General features: G+C 45.2%; 1 protein-coding gene across 1 annotated transcript in view; it reads left to right on the forward strand.

Moving 5' to 3' along the window:
* Nucleotides 1-14,535, forward strand: part of LOC147716885 (uncharacterized) — a 2,312,058-nt gene that overhangs the window by 114,034 nt on the left and 2,183,489 nt on the right. The window contains exon 2 of the mRNA XM_086919819.1: nucleotides 2,929-3,000. Within this exon, the coding sequence (XP_086775945.1) occupies nucleotides 2,929-3,000 (72 nt within the window). The remainder of the gene's footprint in view (nucleotides 1-2,928; nucleotides 3,001-14,535) is intronic.

Raw genomic sequence — 14,535 nt, forward strand, 5'->3', positions numbered from 1 at the left:
ATGTTATGCATTTTCAGGATGCTAGACACGGCTAGGAAACCTTTATATTAGAGATTTGTTAAGGTTAGCCAAGAACTTGTCTTCATCAAAATGTAATGGAATATAAAATTGTACATGATTCATGAAACGTTTTAATTTAAAGTTTTAAATTTTGTTTCATATTTTAATAAATACGGCCGGGGGGGTAACTCCCCCCCCGCCTTCCAAAAGTTCAAACCTGTGTCTGTCTCCTCCCATGGGGAATTGGTGTTGGAAGGGGTGGCGGGCATCCCGGCCCATATGGTTAGGACAAGAAAATGCAAACATTCTAAAAGTGGCATTTTCAGAATTGTGACTTAAAATCCGACTTTAACATTAAAGAGGATTTAAAAAAACAGCCTTTGAGACCAAACATGATGTTTCTTCCTGTTCCCAATCAAAGTTGCACTTCGGTAATGTAATAAGGTAACCCAATATTATCCTCTGATATGAAAAAGGTTAGCACTTAAAAACAAATGTAGGAGTTTTTTGCTACCGGGATATGTAAAACTTTAAAAAAAACATGTTCCAATTTTAAAAGACAATGCACCCTACCCTGTTAGCTGATTAGGGCTTCTCTTAGTGGTGACTGTAATGTATTATAAAGGAGGGTTTAGGCTTGGCAACATTTTAATTTTAAAAGTCAATAACTGGTAACTGAACAGTCAACCAGATTCAGGACGCACAGCCTTCAGCTTCTAAATAAAAAAAAAATTAACACTATTAGTCTGAACGAAACAATAGTGCCAAGTACAGCTCAGACTAATAGTGCTGATTCAGTTTATTTGGACGCTTATGGGCCTGAAGGATGGATGTACTGGTTCTGGTTAACTTTCTTGTTACCAGCTATTGACTTTTGGATTTACAAGCATGTTCTGGGCAGATTATGTACCAGGGTTGCACACCACAAACATTGATTATTCCTGTGGACTAAAGTGTGACTTTTGTTTATTCTATGTTTATTTTCTTGAGTGCATTCTATCATTCATATCATTTGTAAAAGGTTTATTCTGCCAGGTCGAAATGGCAGTTTAAAACTACATACAAGCTGCAATGGCAGCCCTTAGACATGTTTATAGTGTTACATTAGAGTGTGGCCCAATGAGTACTGTAGGCCCACTAGCTGCATTTATTTTACAGGTCTTTGGTAGATGCAATACCATATACCGGGGACTTATAAGTAAATTAAATATGCCAAATAGGTGTAAGGCAATCGTATCATGATTTAAAAAGAAAGCACAAGAACATTAGCACTTTTTAGCAGGGGTAAAGTGCACAGCGGTCTAATGCCAACAAAACCAAAATTTAGAAGACCGGAGAGGTGAGGGCAAATGGTTTGAGGGAAGAACATATCAAGGATCAACGCTTTCGGATTCCTTTTATTGGCCAGTGGCCTTAAAAACAACATAACAACGTCTCAATCACTTTACATTATGGGTAATTTAGAGTTTCAATAGTAACTCCATCTCTAAACTTAGATTTTGGATACATTTCATAAAGACATAGCTCTAGTTCACACCAAATTACTTTTTATTTGATTTGTCTTTTTCAAGTTATACATGGTTGGTACACAAAAACAAAAAAAACATAAGCCATAGCTTGGTTATTATCTCTGCGTGTTGCAAGATTGTGAACAAATTACATACTCTACGTATCTCTGCAACGGAAAGTTTTTGGTGGACATGTTAGTATAAGAGTTTTGTAGATTGGTATTCTGTGAAAAGTTAAATATGTAAAGCTTATTGTGAATTTTTCTTTTTGCCATTACATTTAATCAATTAGGATTTGTAAAGCCCGGCTAATCACGAGATAGGGTATCCAGGCACTTGCAGGGCCCGGAGGCTGACTAGAACAGCCAGGTCTTGAGGGCCATTCGTAATTCCGGAAGTAAGGTGATGGTTCGGAGGTGCGTGGGAGGCTTTTCCAGGTCTTTGCTGTGATGTGGAAGAAGGAGCGTCCTCCACGTCTGCTTCAGTAGATGCGGGGAGTATGAGCAAGTGAAAGGGAGGTGGAGCGTAGTCTTGTTGATGGTTGGTGGAAGTTCAGAAGGTGGTTAATGTAGGCTGGCCCTGGGATGTGTAGAGCCTTGTCTGCATGGGTCAGCAGCTTGAATTGGCATCTCTTCTGTACGGGGAGCCAGTGGAGTTTGAGGGGGGGTGTGCTGTGGGTTTGTAGGGGGGGACATTCACTATATTCTGATTTTAAAATGTTTTCTGTGGGAGATGGAACCTCCTTGAGCAACTTACGCCATCCGAAAGCAGGCAAAACCTATACAATTAACAATCCTCACCGCTTAGAAAAGTGCAATTTCAGTTGTGAAAAACAGTTTTCCCACCTTGTCTATTTCTGGGAAGCAGGTGTTCTAAAAACAGCAACTCTCTTTATTACTGGAATGTTTTATATTTTGCAAAATATGGCTATGTTTAAAGGACTTTTCAGTGTAAATCTCAAACTCTGAATGTCTTTTTTACAACCACACCATGTATGCAACTTTGGCATGGATAACTTTAGTATTAAAAAGTTATGAAATCTTAAATGCAAGTCCAGAAATGCACTCACCACTGAGGTTGCTGGTTGGGGTTTTTGATGTTTTGAAAAGTGATTGCATGAGAAGAAATAGTATTAAATGTGTGTATGTTTTCCTTATGGTTCACAAATCATTTACCCAATTTAGTATGCCCATAGAATCTGTTTTGTTTTTATAACTTATTCAGCTCATGTTATTCCACTTATCCTATCTCCAATAATATTTATTTTATAAACAAATTTAGTTTTTGTTCAACTTGTGCAGAAGCAGTACAATCGACAGTATGCCAGTAGAGACAATAAGCATTACAGTGTATTGGCAGGTGGAAAGCATCTGATTTGCATCATCTATCTGCAATAATTTAATATTATTTTTTCTCATAGTGATTTTAGTGGGAACAGCATTTCTACACTTCATAAACGATCATGGCTAACATATTCATGGGCAGAGATTTTGTAAGTAAATTGAAAGTGTTTCTTGCAATATAAACATATTGTTTTAATGTTGTGCATTCATATTTAAGTCTTATTTTCATTTTATGTATTTAACAATAGTGACTGAGAATTGCATATTTATTTGCCTCATGTGTGATCTTGTTGTAATTCCGACTATTCAGGAACAACAACAAATATGCAACTGTGTTGAGCAGAGGAGACAAAATGTTTACCCGCAGATATTTCTTAACATTCCACACCAGGTTCCAGTTTTTAATTCTAACAGTATCAGTGTTCCTGCCTGGCGTTAATCACAACCGTTGCCATCATGGTTCAAACAAAGCTTATTTCCACAATGCATATATTCTAGTGCCTCTTAATGTGAATGTAGACTACAGTTTCAAATCTGATACACCTCTGAATTTTCACCCATTCACTGCAACACAAACGCAGGGTAAAATATTTTTGTTTTCAGTACTGACCTATTATCTTATTAGCACTTTGGCCAGGATTTTTTCTCGTCTTTAATTGGCCTTGGATCAAACAAAGTAGGAGGGAAAGCAGAGGCACACAACTCAAAATAGTTTAATAGCAGAAATACATCATTTTCCAGTCAAATAGTTTCTTAAATGTCAAAAGCAGGTTTTACATATGACCAAAAAGTTAAATATGCCATACATAAACAATACACACAGCCCCGTGAGTTTAGGGCTCTAGTGTTTAATCGTCAGCCCTTTGAGTCCCACTTCCCTCTCCTTAGCTGTAGTGGTCATTCTTCCTTCACTTTAGGCAATATTTAGGTTAGGCCCTACTAGTAGTATGAATCTCAAGAGACCCACTCCGACTCGGTTATAAAAGTCAAGAGTGTTCCAGCAACCAAAGTGCTGTCTGGTAGACAAGTTCCCATGGGGTCTTCTGGCCCTTACCTGCACCAACTTGGATAGTCTGATCAGAATCTCTGATAGCGTCTCTCTTGCGGGCACCGTGGCTGCCTCTGGTGAGTATCACACATGCAGCTCTGCATGGAGTGTGGCTGGGTGGCTCAGCACTCCTCTGATGTCGCTGTAAGTTTACTTTGATCTTCCCTGTCGGTGTGGGGGGAATTTCGGCAGCCTCTATTTCCGACCTGGGAGTCTGTACATGTCACCACAGCAGCTTCTCCTTGTGACAGTGGCATCAACTAGGATACGTTTCTTGTCTTGTTCTCGTTACCCTCTCTGACATTCAGCGTCACCACACCTGCTCCTCAATCGATTGGTGGCCAGATCGACACTATGATACAAGTAACCCCTTGTGAGCTTGTGTATTGACTATTGTAAAGGTAAATAGTGGGAGTCATTGGAAATAATGTTTTCACCGATAAAGAATGAATTGTTTGTCCAATTAGAGTACAGAGTTCATTTCTAAAGCACACCGCTACTCAACCAGAGTGTCCTGGTGCTAATGGTCCCTATCTATCCTGCGTACACCCCCAGCTGCAGTAGAAAAAAACAGTTTTTAAGCAGAATCTTAAAACGAATAGGTCAGTTGAAGAATAACCATCTTTTAAGCAGCTTCTTGAAAGTGGCGAGGTCCGTCACAGTTCTGAGACACACCGGAAGAAGGTTCCTGGTTAGGGCTCCCAGACACTAAAAGAACTACCTCCAAACCGTGCGCGGTGTATACTAGGGACGGAGGCAAGACCCACTGAGGATGAACTCAAAGTTCTGACTGGCGCATATTGGGTAACAATCCTTCTGAGATAGCCCGTGCCACTGCCTTGCAGGGCCTTGAAAAATAACAAAACAACAAAATTGGGGAGTCTAGAGGTAGTCCATAGAATCTGCCTCCAGTACAATGTTCATAAACACAAAGATTCTATCCTTAGGTTTTTTTATTTGTTTTTGTAATTACTCACGTTATTTGCACAAAGGTGGGTGCTGTTGCTCTGGGAAATGTCCAGGAGGAACACTGTGTGTTTTTAAAATACCCCTCAAACACTATGAGTGTGGAATGCAAAAAAACGATGGATTTAAGCCCAGATCTCTGTACTGGGGTGAATGTATGACATTCTCGGTTTTACAGGTATAGTTGTCATGCCGATATATTCAAGATGCAAAAACCACAGTTGATGGACAGAATGCAGAACAATGTCATACATTCACCCCATATACAGAGATCTGGGCCTAAATTCATTGTTCTTTTGCACTCCACACCACCCAGTTCAGACATGGCCATATGCAAATCAGTCTGACCCAGTGCCTCATGGAAACAGTCCAGCCCGAACTGCCAAGCCATGCCTTCCCTGGACCGGAAACAGGCTTCCGAGGACCGGTTTCTGGCATTCCAGCCGTCTTCAGCCCGGCTTGCTTGAATCCAGTGGTGTGGAGAGCATGGGACTCACGTCTGAGCATACCCATCCCACTTGGGGTGACAAATGCAACAAGCATTTGCAATGCAATAGGTCTCGCAATAGAAAAGTTTGAGCTTTTGGTGTGTAAAATGTAAATATTTTTTAATTATTGTTTATGTTTGTCAAAATATAAAAGTATTAATTTTGTTACTAGAAATGCCAATGGTTATAAAGTTAGCAAATGTTACATTTATAGCATTAGTAAAGGTACATGTTTAGTTTTCCCCTGCTTACATGTATTGGTCTGACAAATCACAATGTTTTAACAAGAACAGAAGTGAAAACATTTAAAATCTTTTATGACATTTGTAATAAAGCTTGAAACATTGATAGTAAATATTTGAACCAGTTGTTGTTGAATAGTTGCACAGATTGATGCTGTGGTGGCGCTGAGTGATGTTGTTTTGGGGACAAGTGATGTTGTGGCGTTCAGTGATGCTGTTGTAGCGCATAGTGATGTTGTGGATCCCCTGAGTGATGCTGTGGTGGTGCTGTGGTGGTGCAGAGTGGTGCTGCTGAGTGGTGCTATGGTGGTGCTGAATGTTGCTGTGGTGGTGCTGAGTGTTGCTGTGGTGGTGCTGAGTGTTGCTGTGGTGGTGCTTAGTGGTGCTGTGGTGGTGCTGAGTGGTGCTGTGGTGGTGCAGAGTGGTGCTGCTGAGTGGTGCTGTGGTGGTGCTGAGTGTTGCTGTGGTGGTGCTGAGTGTTGCTGTGGTGGTGCTGTGTGTTGCTGTGGTGGTGCTGAGTGGTGCTGTGGTGGTGCTGAGTGGTGCTGTGGTGGTGCAGAGTGGTGCTGCTGAGTGATGTTGTGGTGGTGCTGAGTAATGCTGTTGTGGTGCTGAGTGGTGCTGTGGTGGTGCTGAGTGATAATGTGGTGGTGCTGAGTGATAATGTGGTGGTGCTGAGTGGTGCTGTGGTGGTGCTGAGTGATGCTGTAGTGGTGCTGAGTGATGCTGTGGTGATGCTGTGGTGATGTTGAGTGATAATGTGGTGGTGCTGAGTGATGCTGGGGTAGCGCTGACTGATGATGTGGTAATGCTGAGTGGTGCTGGGGTGGCGCTGGTTGATGCTGTGGTGGTGCTGAGTGATGCTGTGGTGGTGCTGAGTGGTGCTGTGGTGGTGCTGAGTGGTGCTGTGCTGGTGCTGAGTGATAATGTGGTGGTGCTGAGTGATAATGTGGTGGTGCTGTGGTGGTGCTGAGTGATGCTGTGGTGGTGCTGAGTGATGCTGTGGTGGTGCTGAGTGATGCTGTGGTGATGCTGTGGTGATGTTGAGTGATAATGTGGTGGTGCTGAGTGATGCTGGTGTAGCGCTGAGTGATAATGTGGTGGTGCTGAGTGATGCTGGGGTAGCGCTGACTAATGATGTGGTAATGCTGAGTGGTGCTGGGGTGGCGCTGGTTGATGCTGTGGTGGTGCTGAGTGATGCAGTGGTGGTGCTGAGTGGTGCTGTGGTGGTGTGGTGGTGCTGAGTGGTGCTGTGGTGGTGCTGAGTGATGCTATGGTGGTGCTGAGTGGGGCTGTGGTGGTGCTGAGTGATGTTGTAGTGGTGCTGTGGTGGTGCTGAGTGGTGCTGTGGTGGTGCTGAGTGATGCTGTAGTGGTGCTGAGTGGTGCTGTGGTGGTGCTGAGTGTTAATGTGGTGGTGCTGAGTGATGCTAGGGTAGCGCTGAGTGATAATGTGGTGGTGCTTAGTGATGCTGGGGTAGCGCTGAGTGATGCTGGGGTAGTGCTGAGTGATGCTGGGGTAGCGCTGAGTGATGCTGGACTAGCGCTGAGTAATGCTGGGGTAGCTCTGAGTGATGCTGCAGCAGTTATGTCATACAGGGACACATTCTTTTGCAGCAAGCAAGGGGTGAGTAAGTGATTTGCGCTGAATCACAGGATGTTCAGCAGACGTCCAAAGCCCGGAGCCAGCAATTCTGAGCGTTAAGCCACACCCTGTCTTGGTTCTGTTATGACAGCCAGAGTAGAGAGCGAGAGAGAGGGGGCTTGTACCTGGCTTAGATGCTTGGTATGTTGGGCCGGTCAGTGTTTTTGGGTATAACCTACGGCGACAAGCCCTTAGCCGTGGGCTGCACCCATGCCCCTAGAATTATGTTCTGACTTCTCTGCATTTCTTGCTGGAGACACAGATTAAGTCGCTGATCCTTTTAATATCTTTCCCCTGCCATATAAAGATGTGTTTACCGAGTCCCACGCTGTTTAAATGTAAACAATGTAAGTATGCTTCAGCTCACAAGTATGAATCCGCGCATCCGCCATCCTTCAGCGCACGCTACGTTGGGATTTAGTCCAGTTATTCGCAGCGCTGAGCATTTGTAAACTTGCGAAGTGAGGCCGTGGTCACGATCTGTATTATTTTCAGTTCTTAGAAACAACAGCAGTGCGCAATTTAACGCTATATAAAATCAAGGAGCTAGATTTATCAAGGAGCAATTCCCATGGGAAATCGGCTTTTAAAGCAGATACCTGTGTTTTCCCATAAGGAAATGTCACCTTAAACTGTGATGTTTGTGTTTTTCACTCCGATGTCGAAATCAGTGGAATTCTTCGCCTGGTTTCCATGGGAGTGCAGTAATCCTCCCTGTCCGTGGACAGCTGATAAGATTTCACCGGGTGCTCGTGGCTGGAGGTGGGTAGACTTAGCGCGCTCGTGCACACGCCCGGGGCGAGGCAGATTCTAAAGTACACACCCTGCTCGTTGCGTCTAGGCCCCAGCCATTCATTCGCATTTACAAATGAACGTACCTTGTAATGAGACTTAACAAGTGGATTTGTAAGAATTAAAAAAACTAGAGTCAGTGAGAGCTGGGCCCAAGGGACGGTTGCATGTATAGTGTCCTGCGAGATGGTGATCTAGGCGTGTATGAAAAGAAGGTAGGCACTATACTTCTGTGAGGGCAGGATCTGAAGCTGGGGAGAGAGAGTGCAAGTTGCCTAAAGAATTGGAGTTTGTAGTATTTCTTTCAAACATGCCTCTAGAATTACGGAGTCCCATGCTGTTTAAATGTAAAGCGACGCGCCTCGCGCGGCAGCAGGAACGGACGGTTGTATGTATAGTGTCCTGGCGAGATGGTGAGCTAGGCGTTTATGAAAAGAAGGTAGATGCTATACTGTTAAAATGTGGAATTTCAAACCATTCATTAAGCAGGATGGCTCCGTCTAGTGGTCCTTGTGCCATGTGTACTGAGCCATGTGGTATGATATGATGTGATATATTTTCTGCCAATGTCCAGTAGCCTTGCTAATACATGTTTATGTGATCGAATCTGGAGTCATAGGGTATGCTGGGTTGTTTTTGGGGTTGACGAGTGAGAGGAAAGTGTGAAGAAACCTGGCGGGAGGATCCTATTTGAAATGCTAACTTTGTTCAGCTGTGCATGGATGTGTTTCGAGATCGTAGATGGTTGGTGTGAGTCAGTGGCGGAGACAGTAAGCTATCATGCAGATGAGGTGAATGATAACTGAAAGGGGACAGGAAAATGAAAGAAGCGGAAGGAAAAAGACAGGAGGAAGGAAAAGGTGTAGAGAAAGGAAGGTGAAGGAGGAAGACAGTCGGAAACGAGGACGGAGGAGGGGAAGGGGTGAGTAGACTTAAGACGAGAGGCAGGAGGATGAGAAGGAAGGAAACGATGACGGAGAAGGGGAAGGGGTGAGTAGACTTAAGAGGAGAGGCAGGAGGATGAGAAGGAAGGAAACGAGGACGGAGGAGGGGAAGGGGTGAGTAGACTTAAGAGGAGAGGCAAGAGGATGAGAAGGAGTAGAGAAGGGTGGGAGGGAATTAAAGTGGGAACAGCTAAAGGAACAAGTTTTGGAGATGTGGGCAGAGAAAACTGCAGGACGAGCACTGGGGGAGGGCTATTAAATGAAGTGGGCGGAGAGGAGCTGAAGCAAAACAAGCGGCCGGGGGGCAGGGAACTGATCACCGTGAAAGAAGTGTAATTAGTGGGAGGAGAAGTGAGGCCGGGTGTGCTGGGGAGAGTAGAGATGCGAGTCACGGCCTGCGGCCCTGAAAAGTGAAGTTAATAAGGCTCGGTCTGCGTCCCCTGCAGCGTGCACGAGGGAAGGAAGGCTGGCACTGGCAACCTGTCGGCTCATGTAAGCTCACAAAACACACGCATTACGAACTCGTGGAACAGGAAGTGACGCATTAATACAGCGAGTAACAATAGGGGGAAAGGAGAGAATAAACACAGAGCATAAGTGAGCGAGAGGAGAGGAAGACGGGGTTAAACACTGAAGTGTAAAGGAGAGGGGGGCATGAAAAGGAAGAGGATGACATGTGGCTCGGGTCTGATGCAATTATGCGAGGCAGCCTGGTTGGGGAGTGCATGCGGGGGGCGGGGAGAGAAGCCTGTGGGAGGGAAGCCTGTGGGAGGCTGATGCCTTTGATGTGAGACCAGGGGGGAGTTGAAATGCAAGTCACGGCATGCGGCCATGAAAAGTGAAGTGAATAAGGCTCGGTCTGCGTCCCATGCAGCGTGCACGAGGGAAGGAAGGCTGGCACTGGCAACCTGTCGGCTTATGTAAGCTCACAAAACACACGCATTACGAGCTCGTGGAAAAGAAAGTGACACATTAATATAGTGAGTAACAATAGGGGAAAAGGAGAGAATAAACACAGAGCGTAAGTGAGCGAGAGGAGAGGAAGACGGTGGTAAACACTGAAGTGTAAAGGAGAGGGGGGCATGAAAAGGAAGGGGATGACATGTGGCTCGGGTCTGATGCAATTATACGAGGCAGCCTGGTTGGGGAGTGCAGGCGGGGGGTCTGGGAGGGAAGCCTGTGGGAGGGAAGCCTGTGGGAGGCTGATGCCTTTGATGTGAGACCAGGGGGGAGTAAAAATGCGAGTCACGGCCGGCGGCCGTGAAAAGTGAAGTGAATAAGGCTCAGTCTGCGTCCCCTGCAGCGTGCATGAGGGAAGAAAGGCTGGCACTGGCAACCTGTCGGCTCCTGTTAGCTCACAAAACACACGCATTACGAGCTTGTGGAAAAGGAAGTGACGCATTAATATAGTGAGTAACAATAGGGGAAAAGGAGAGAATAAACACAGAGCGTAAGTGAGCGAGAGGAGAGGAAGACAGGGGTAAACGCTGAAGTTTAAAGGAGAGGGGGGCATGAAAAGGAAGAGGATGAAATGTGGCTCGGGTCTGATGCAATTATGCGAGGCAGCCTGGTTGGGGAGTGCAGGCGGGGGCGGGGAGGGAAGCCTGTGGGAGGGAAGCCTGTGGGAGGCTGATGCCTTTGATGTGAGACCAGGGGGGAGTAGAAATGCGAGTCACGGCCGGCGGCCGTGAAAAGTGAAGTGAATAAGGCTCAGTCTGCGTCCCCTGCAGCGTGCACGAGGGAAGAAAGGCTGGCACTGGCAACCTGTCGGCTCCTGTTAGCTCACAAAACACACGCATTACGAGCTTGTGGAAAAGGAAGTGACGCATTAATATAGTGAGTAACAATAGGGGAAAAGGAGAGAATAAACACAGAGCGTAAGTGAGCGAGAGGAGAGGAAGACAGGGGTAAACGCTGAAGTTTAAAGGAGAGGGGGGCATGAAAAGGAAGAGGATGAAATGTGGCTCGGGTCTGATGCAATTATGCGAGGCAGCCTGGTTGGGGAGTGCAGGCGGGGGGCGGGGAGGGAAGCCTGTGGGTGGGAAGCCTGTGGGAGGCTGATGCCTTTGATGTGAGACCAGGGGGGAGTAGAGATGGGAGTCACGGCCTGCGGCCGTGAAAAGTTAAGTGAATAATTAGGGGAGGAGAACTGGCAGTCGAGGGCACTCTGGGGAAGCCTGTGGGAGGGAGGCTGATGCCTTTCATGTGGGGAAATGCGCGTGCTTCTGGTCACGTGATTCATGTGAACTGTTGGAAATCCGCTTTTTGGGAGCCTTGGGTTTAAGTCTTGGTTTGACGGCATTAGACTCGCATATTCATTCCGTGCGGAATGGAATAGGCGAGACCTAAAAACCACAGTTGATGGACAGAATGCAGAACAATGTCATACATTCAGCCCAGTACAGAGATCTGGGCCTAAATCCATCGTTTTTTTGCACTCCACACCACCCAGTTCAGACATGGCCATATGCAAATCAGTCTGACCCTGTGCCTCATGGGAACAGTCCAGCCCGAACTGCCAAACCATGCCTTCCCTGGACCGGAAAATAGCTTCCGAGGACCGGTGTCTGGCATTCCAGCCGTCTTCAGCCCGCCTTACTTGAATCCAGTGGTGTGGAGAGCATGGAACTCACGTCTGAGCATACCCATCCCACTCGGGTGACAAATGCAAAAACCACAGTTGACGGACTGTTGCATGTAGTGAATTTCCTCTGTTCCCATGTTGTGCCATTTTGGAATTTGATGTCTTTGTTCTTCTTTGTGAGGTGACACACTTTGCATCTCCTGCATGGGTGATGTCCTTGTATGTTAGCCAGAGTGGATGTTGGGTCTTGTGGTACCATTTTCTTTGTTCTAGTGTGGACAATTGTGTCTCGTATGCTTCTACCTCTTCTATGTGAGAAAACGGGTTTGGGAATGTTCAGACCGCCGCTGTTGAGAATAATCTAATGTTTATTGACAATTTTCGTTACTTGGTTTGAATTGGTATTGTATGTTGTGATACAGAAAGGTTTTTGCACTTCATTTTTTGCAATTGGGAGTTCCAGAAGACTTTCTCTGCAATTGTTGCGTGCCCTTTTGTATGCCTGATTTACTATTTTTGGGGGGTATTTTCATATTTCCAGTTTCTTTTTGAGCTCTTCAGATTGAATTTTGAAATTAGTAATTTCAGTACAGTTACGTCCTAGGCGTAAGAATTGCCCATAGGGAAGGTTATCCCTCAGATGTCCAGGATGGAAACTTTGGTACATCAATAAGCAGTTCTTGGATGTTGTCTTGAAGTGGGTGGTCGTCGCTAGTTTTCCATCTTTAGGAAAAAATTTCAGATCGAAAAAGACCAATTGTTTATTGGAAATAGTGCTGGTAAAGTTCAAGAATCATCTGGGTAGTTCAACCAGGTAATTAAACGGTTAGCAGTTGCCTCATCACCGTCCCAGGTGATCAGAATATCATATATATAACTTTTACAGTTATTGATGTGTTTGCAGTAGGGGTTGTTAGGATGTAATATTTTCGTGGTCTCTAGATGGTACACATTGAGACCAGCTATGCTGGGAGTAAATGTGCTCCCAATGCTGGCCCCATGCTTTTGGAGGTACAAGGTATTGTCATCTTTAAAAAAAAATATTTGAGTGCTAGATGGCAGCATTCCATCACAATGTTTCTTGGTGTTTGATATTCCCTTGAAAAATAACACCAGCATATTAAACCTAATCCTCTTTTTTACTGGCAGCCAAGTGTAGTGCCTTGAAGTGTCAAGTCAAGTCAGAATTTATATAGCGCACTACATACCTAGGGGGTCTCAAGGCGCTTGAGGAAGGGGGGGGGGGGGTTACTTATCGAATATCCAGGTTTTAAGCTGTTTTCTGAAGGCTAGGTGGTTTTGAGTAAGGCGGAGGTGGATGGGAAGGGAATTCCAGGTTTTGGCCGCTAAGTAGGAGAAGGATCTTCCCCCCATGGTGGCTTTGTGGATGCGCGGAACAGCGGCGAGGGCTTGGTTGGACGAACGCAGCTGGCGGGTGGGGGTGTAAAAGGAAAGGCGCGTGTTGAGACAATCAGGTCCAAGTTCGTATAGGGCTTTGTGTGCGTGGGTGAGGAGGCGGAACGTTATCCTCTTGTTGACGGGGAACCAGTGAAGGTCTTTCAGGTGAACGGAGATGTGGTCTGTGCGGGGGATGTCTAGTATGAGTCTGGCTGAAGCATTTTGGATGCGTTGGAGTTTTTTCTGCAGTTTTGCGGTGGTACCGGCGTAAAGGGTGTTTCCGTAGTGCAGACGGCTTGTAACCAGTGCATGGGTGACTGTTTTTCTTGTTTCAGTGGGGATCCAGCGAAATGTTTTTTTGAGCATGCGTAGGATGTTGAAGCATGATGATGAGACGGCGTTGACTTGTCTGGTCATCGAGAGTGAGGAGTCCAGGATGATGATGTGGGGATATATGAGTCCTGGGCTTAAGCATATGTACCATTCTAGAAGCTGCATTTTGGGCCACCTGCAAACAATTGAGAAGGCATCCAGGAAGGCCTAGGTACAGGACAAAAACATAATCTAGTCTATAAGTGACCTACGCCTAGACCACAGTTTTCCTGTAATCTACTGGTAGAAGAGGAAGTCATTTCCTCAACATGCGCATGATATATTGTCAATCTTTGTTTTGTGAGAAGCAATTTCTAGTTTGTGGAGCTTCCAAATAGTTCTGATTGCTAATTCAAATGATTTTGAAGGGAATAACTCTTTCAATTGAATCTTTTAGGGACTTGTATGTGGTTGCAGTCCAGTGTGCATGAGAAGAAATTCCTCTGAATTAATCTTCATTGAGCTCTACAGCTATCCACTTTAGTGAATAACCAGTTTGATTCTATTTGTCATTAATTAGACAACAATTACTATCTGTAAAAACATTATTTTAAAATGACTCCCTGTAGGAGGCTGGCTTAGCATATTGTGCTCACTTATGTATGTGTAGCATCCTGCACTAATCCAGACAACTCTTAGGGTGATGTTAGTGGTCTTAGACAACCTTAGAAAGCTCTCTAAGTGGTAGCTGTGGAGAGCAGCCTTCAGCTTAGTCCAGAAGGAGTGTAAAGCAGCTTGTTTTACCAGTACTTAATATTATGTTATAGTTTAAGTGAAAAAGAACCACACAGTTTAGTTATACATTTTTTTTTATTATAAGCACTCCCTAACACACTGCAATATCTCCTACTCGGAGATATAACTACAATACAAGCAATACTTTGGCCATAGAACATGTAAGTAGGATAAATACACAGTGGTCCTAACCAAACCATTCACTAAAATAGTGGAATGCGAACCACAACTTAAGTAGAGAATGGAACCAGAAGACGTAGAAGAGCCAGGGACCCAAGCAACCACCCAAGGTGAGTATCTAGGAACTCAACAGAGGTCATGTGCAGAGTGAGGACATGGCCTCGTACTCAATTCAAGTCAATGGTTAAGTCACGGTTGCAGTTTTAAAGAAAAAGAACCCTTCCCAGCGGACCCTAAAGGCACCTTGTGGAAAATAGAATATTGGAGAGTCACCCTACCCGTGGATACACC

This window comes from Lissotriton vulgaris, chromosome 5, assembly GCF_964263255.1.
Source record: "Lissotriton vulgaris chromosome 5, aLisVul1.2, whole genome shotgun sequence".
Classification (NCBI taxonomy): Eukaryota; Metazoa; Chordata; class Amphibia; order Caudata; family Salamandridae; genus Lissotriton; species Lissotriton vulgaris.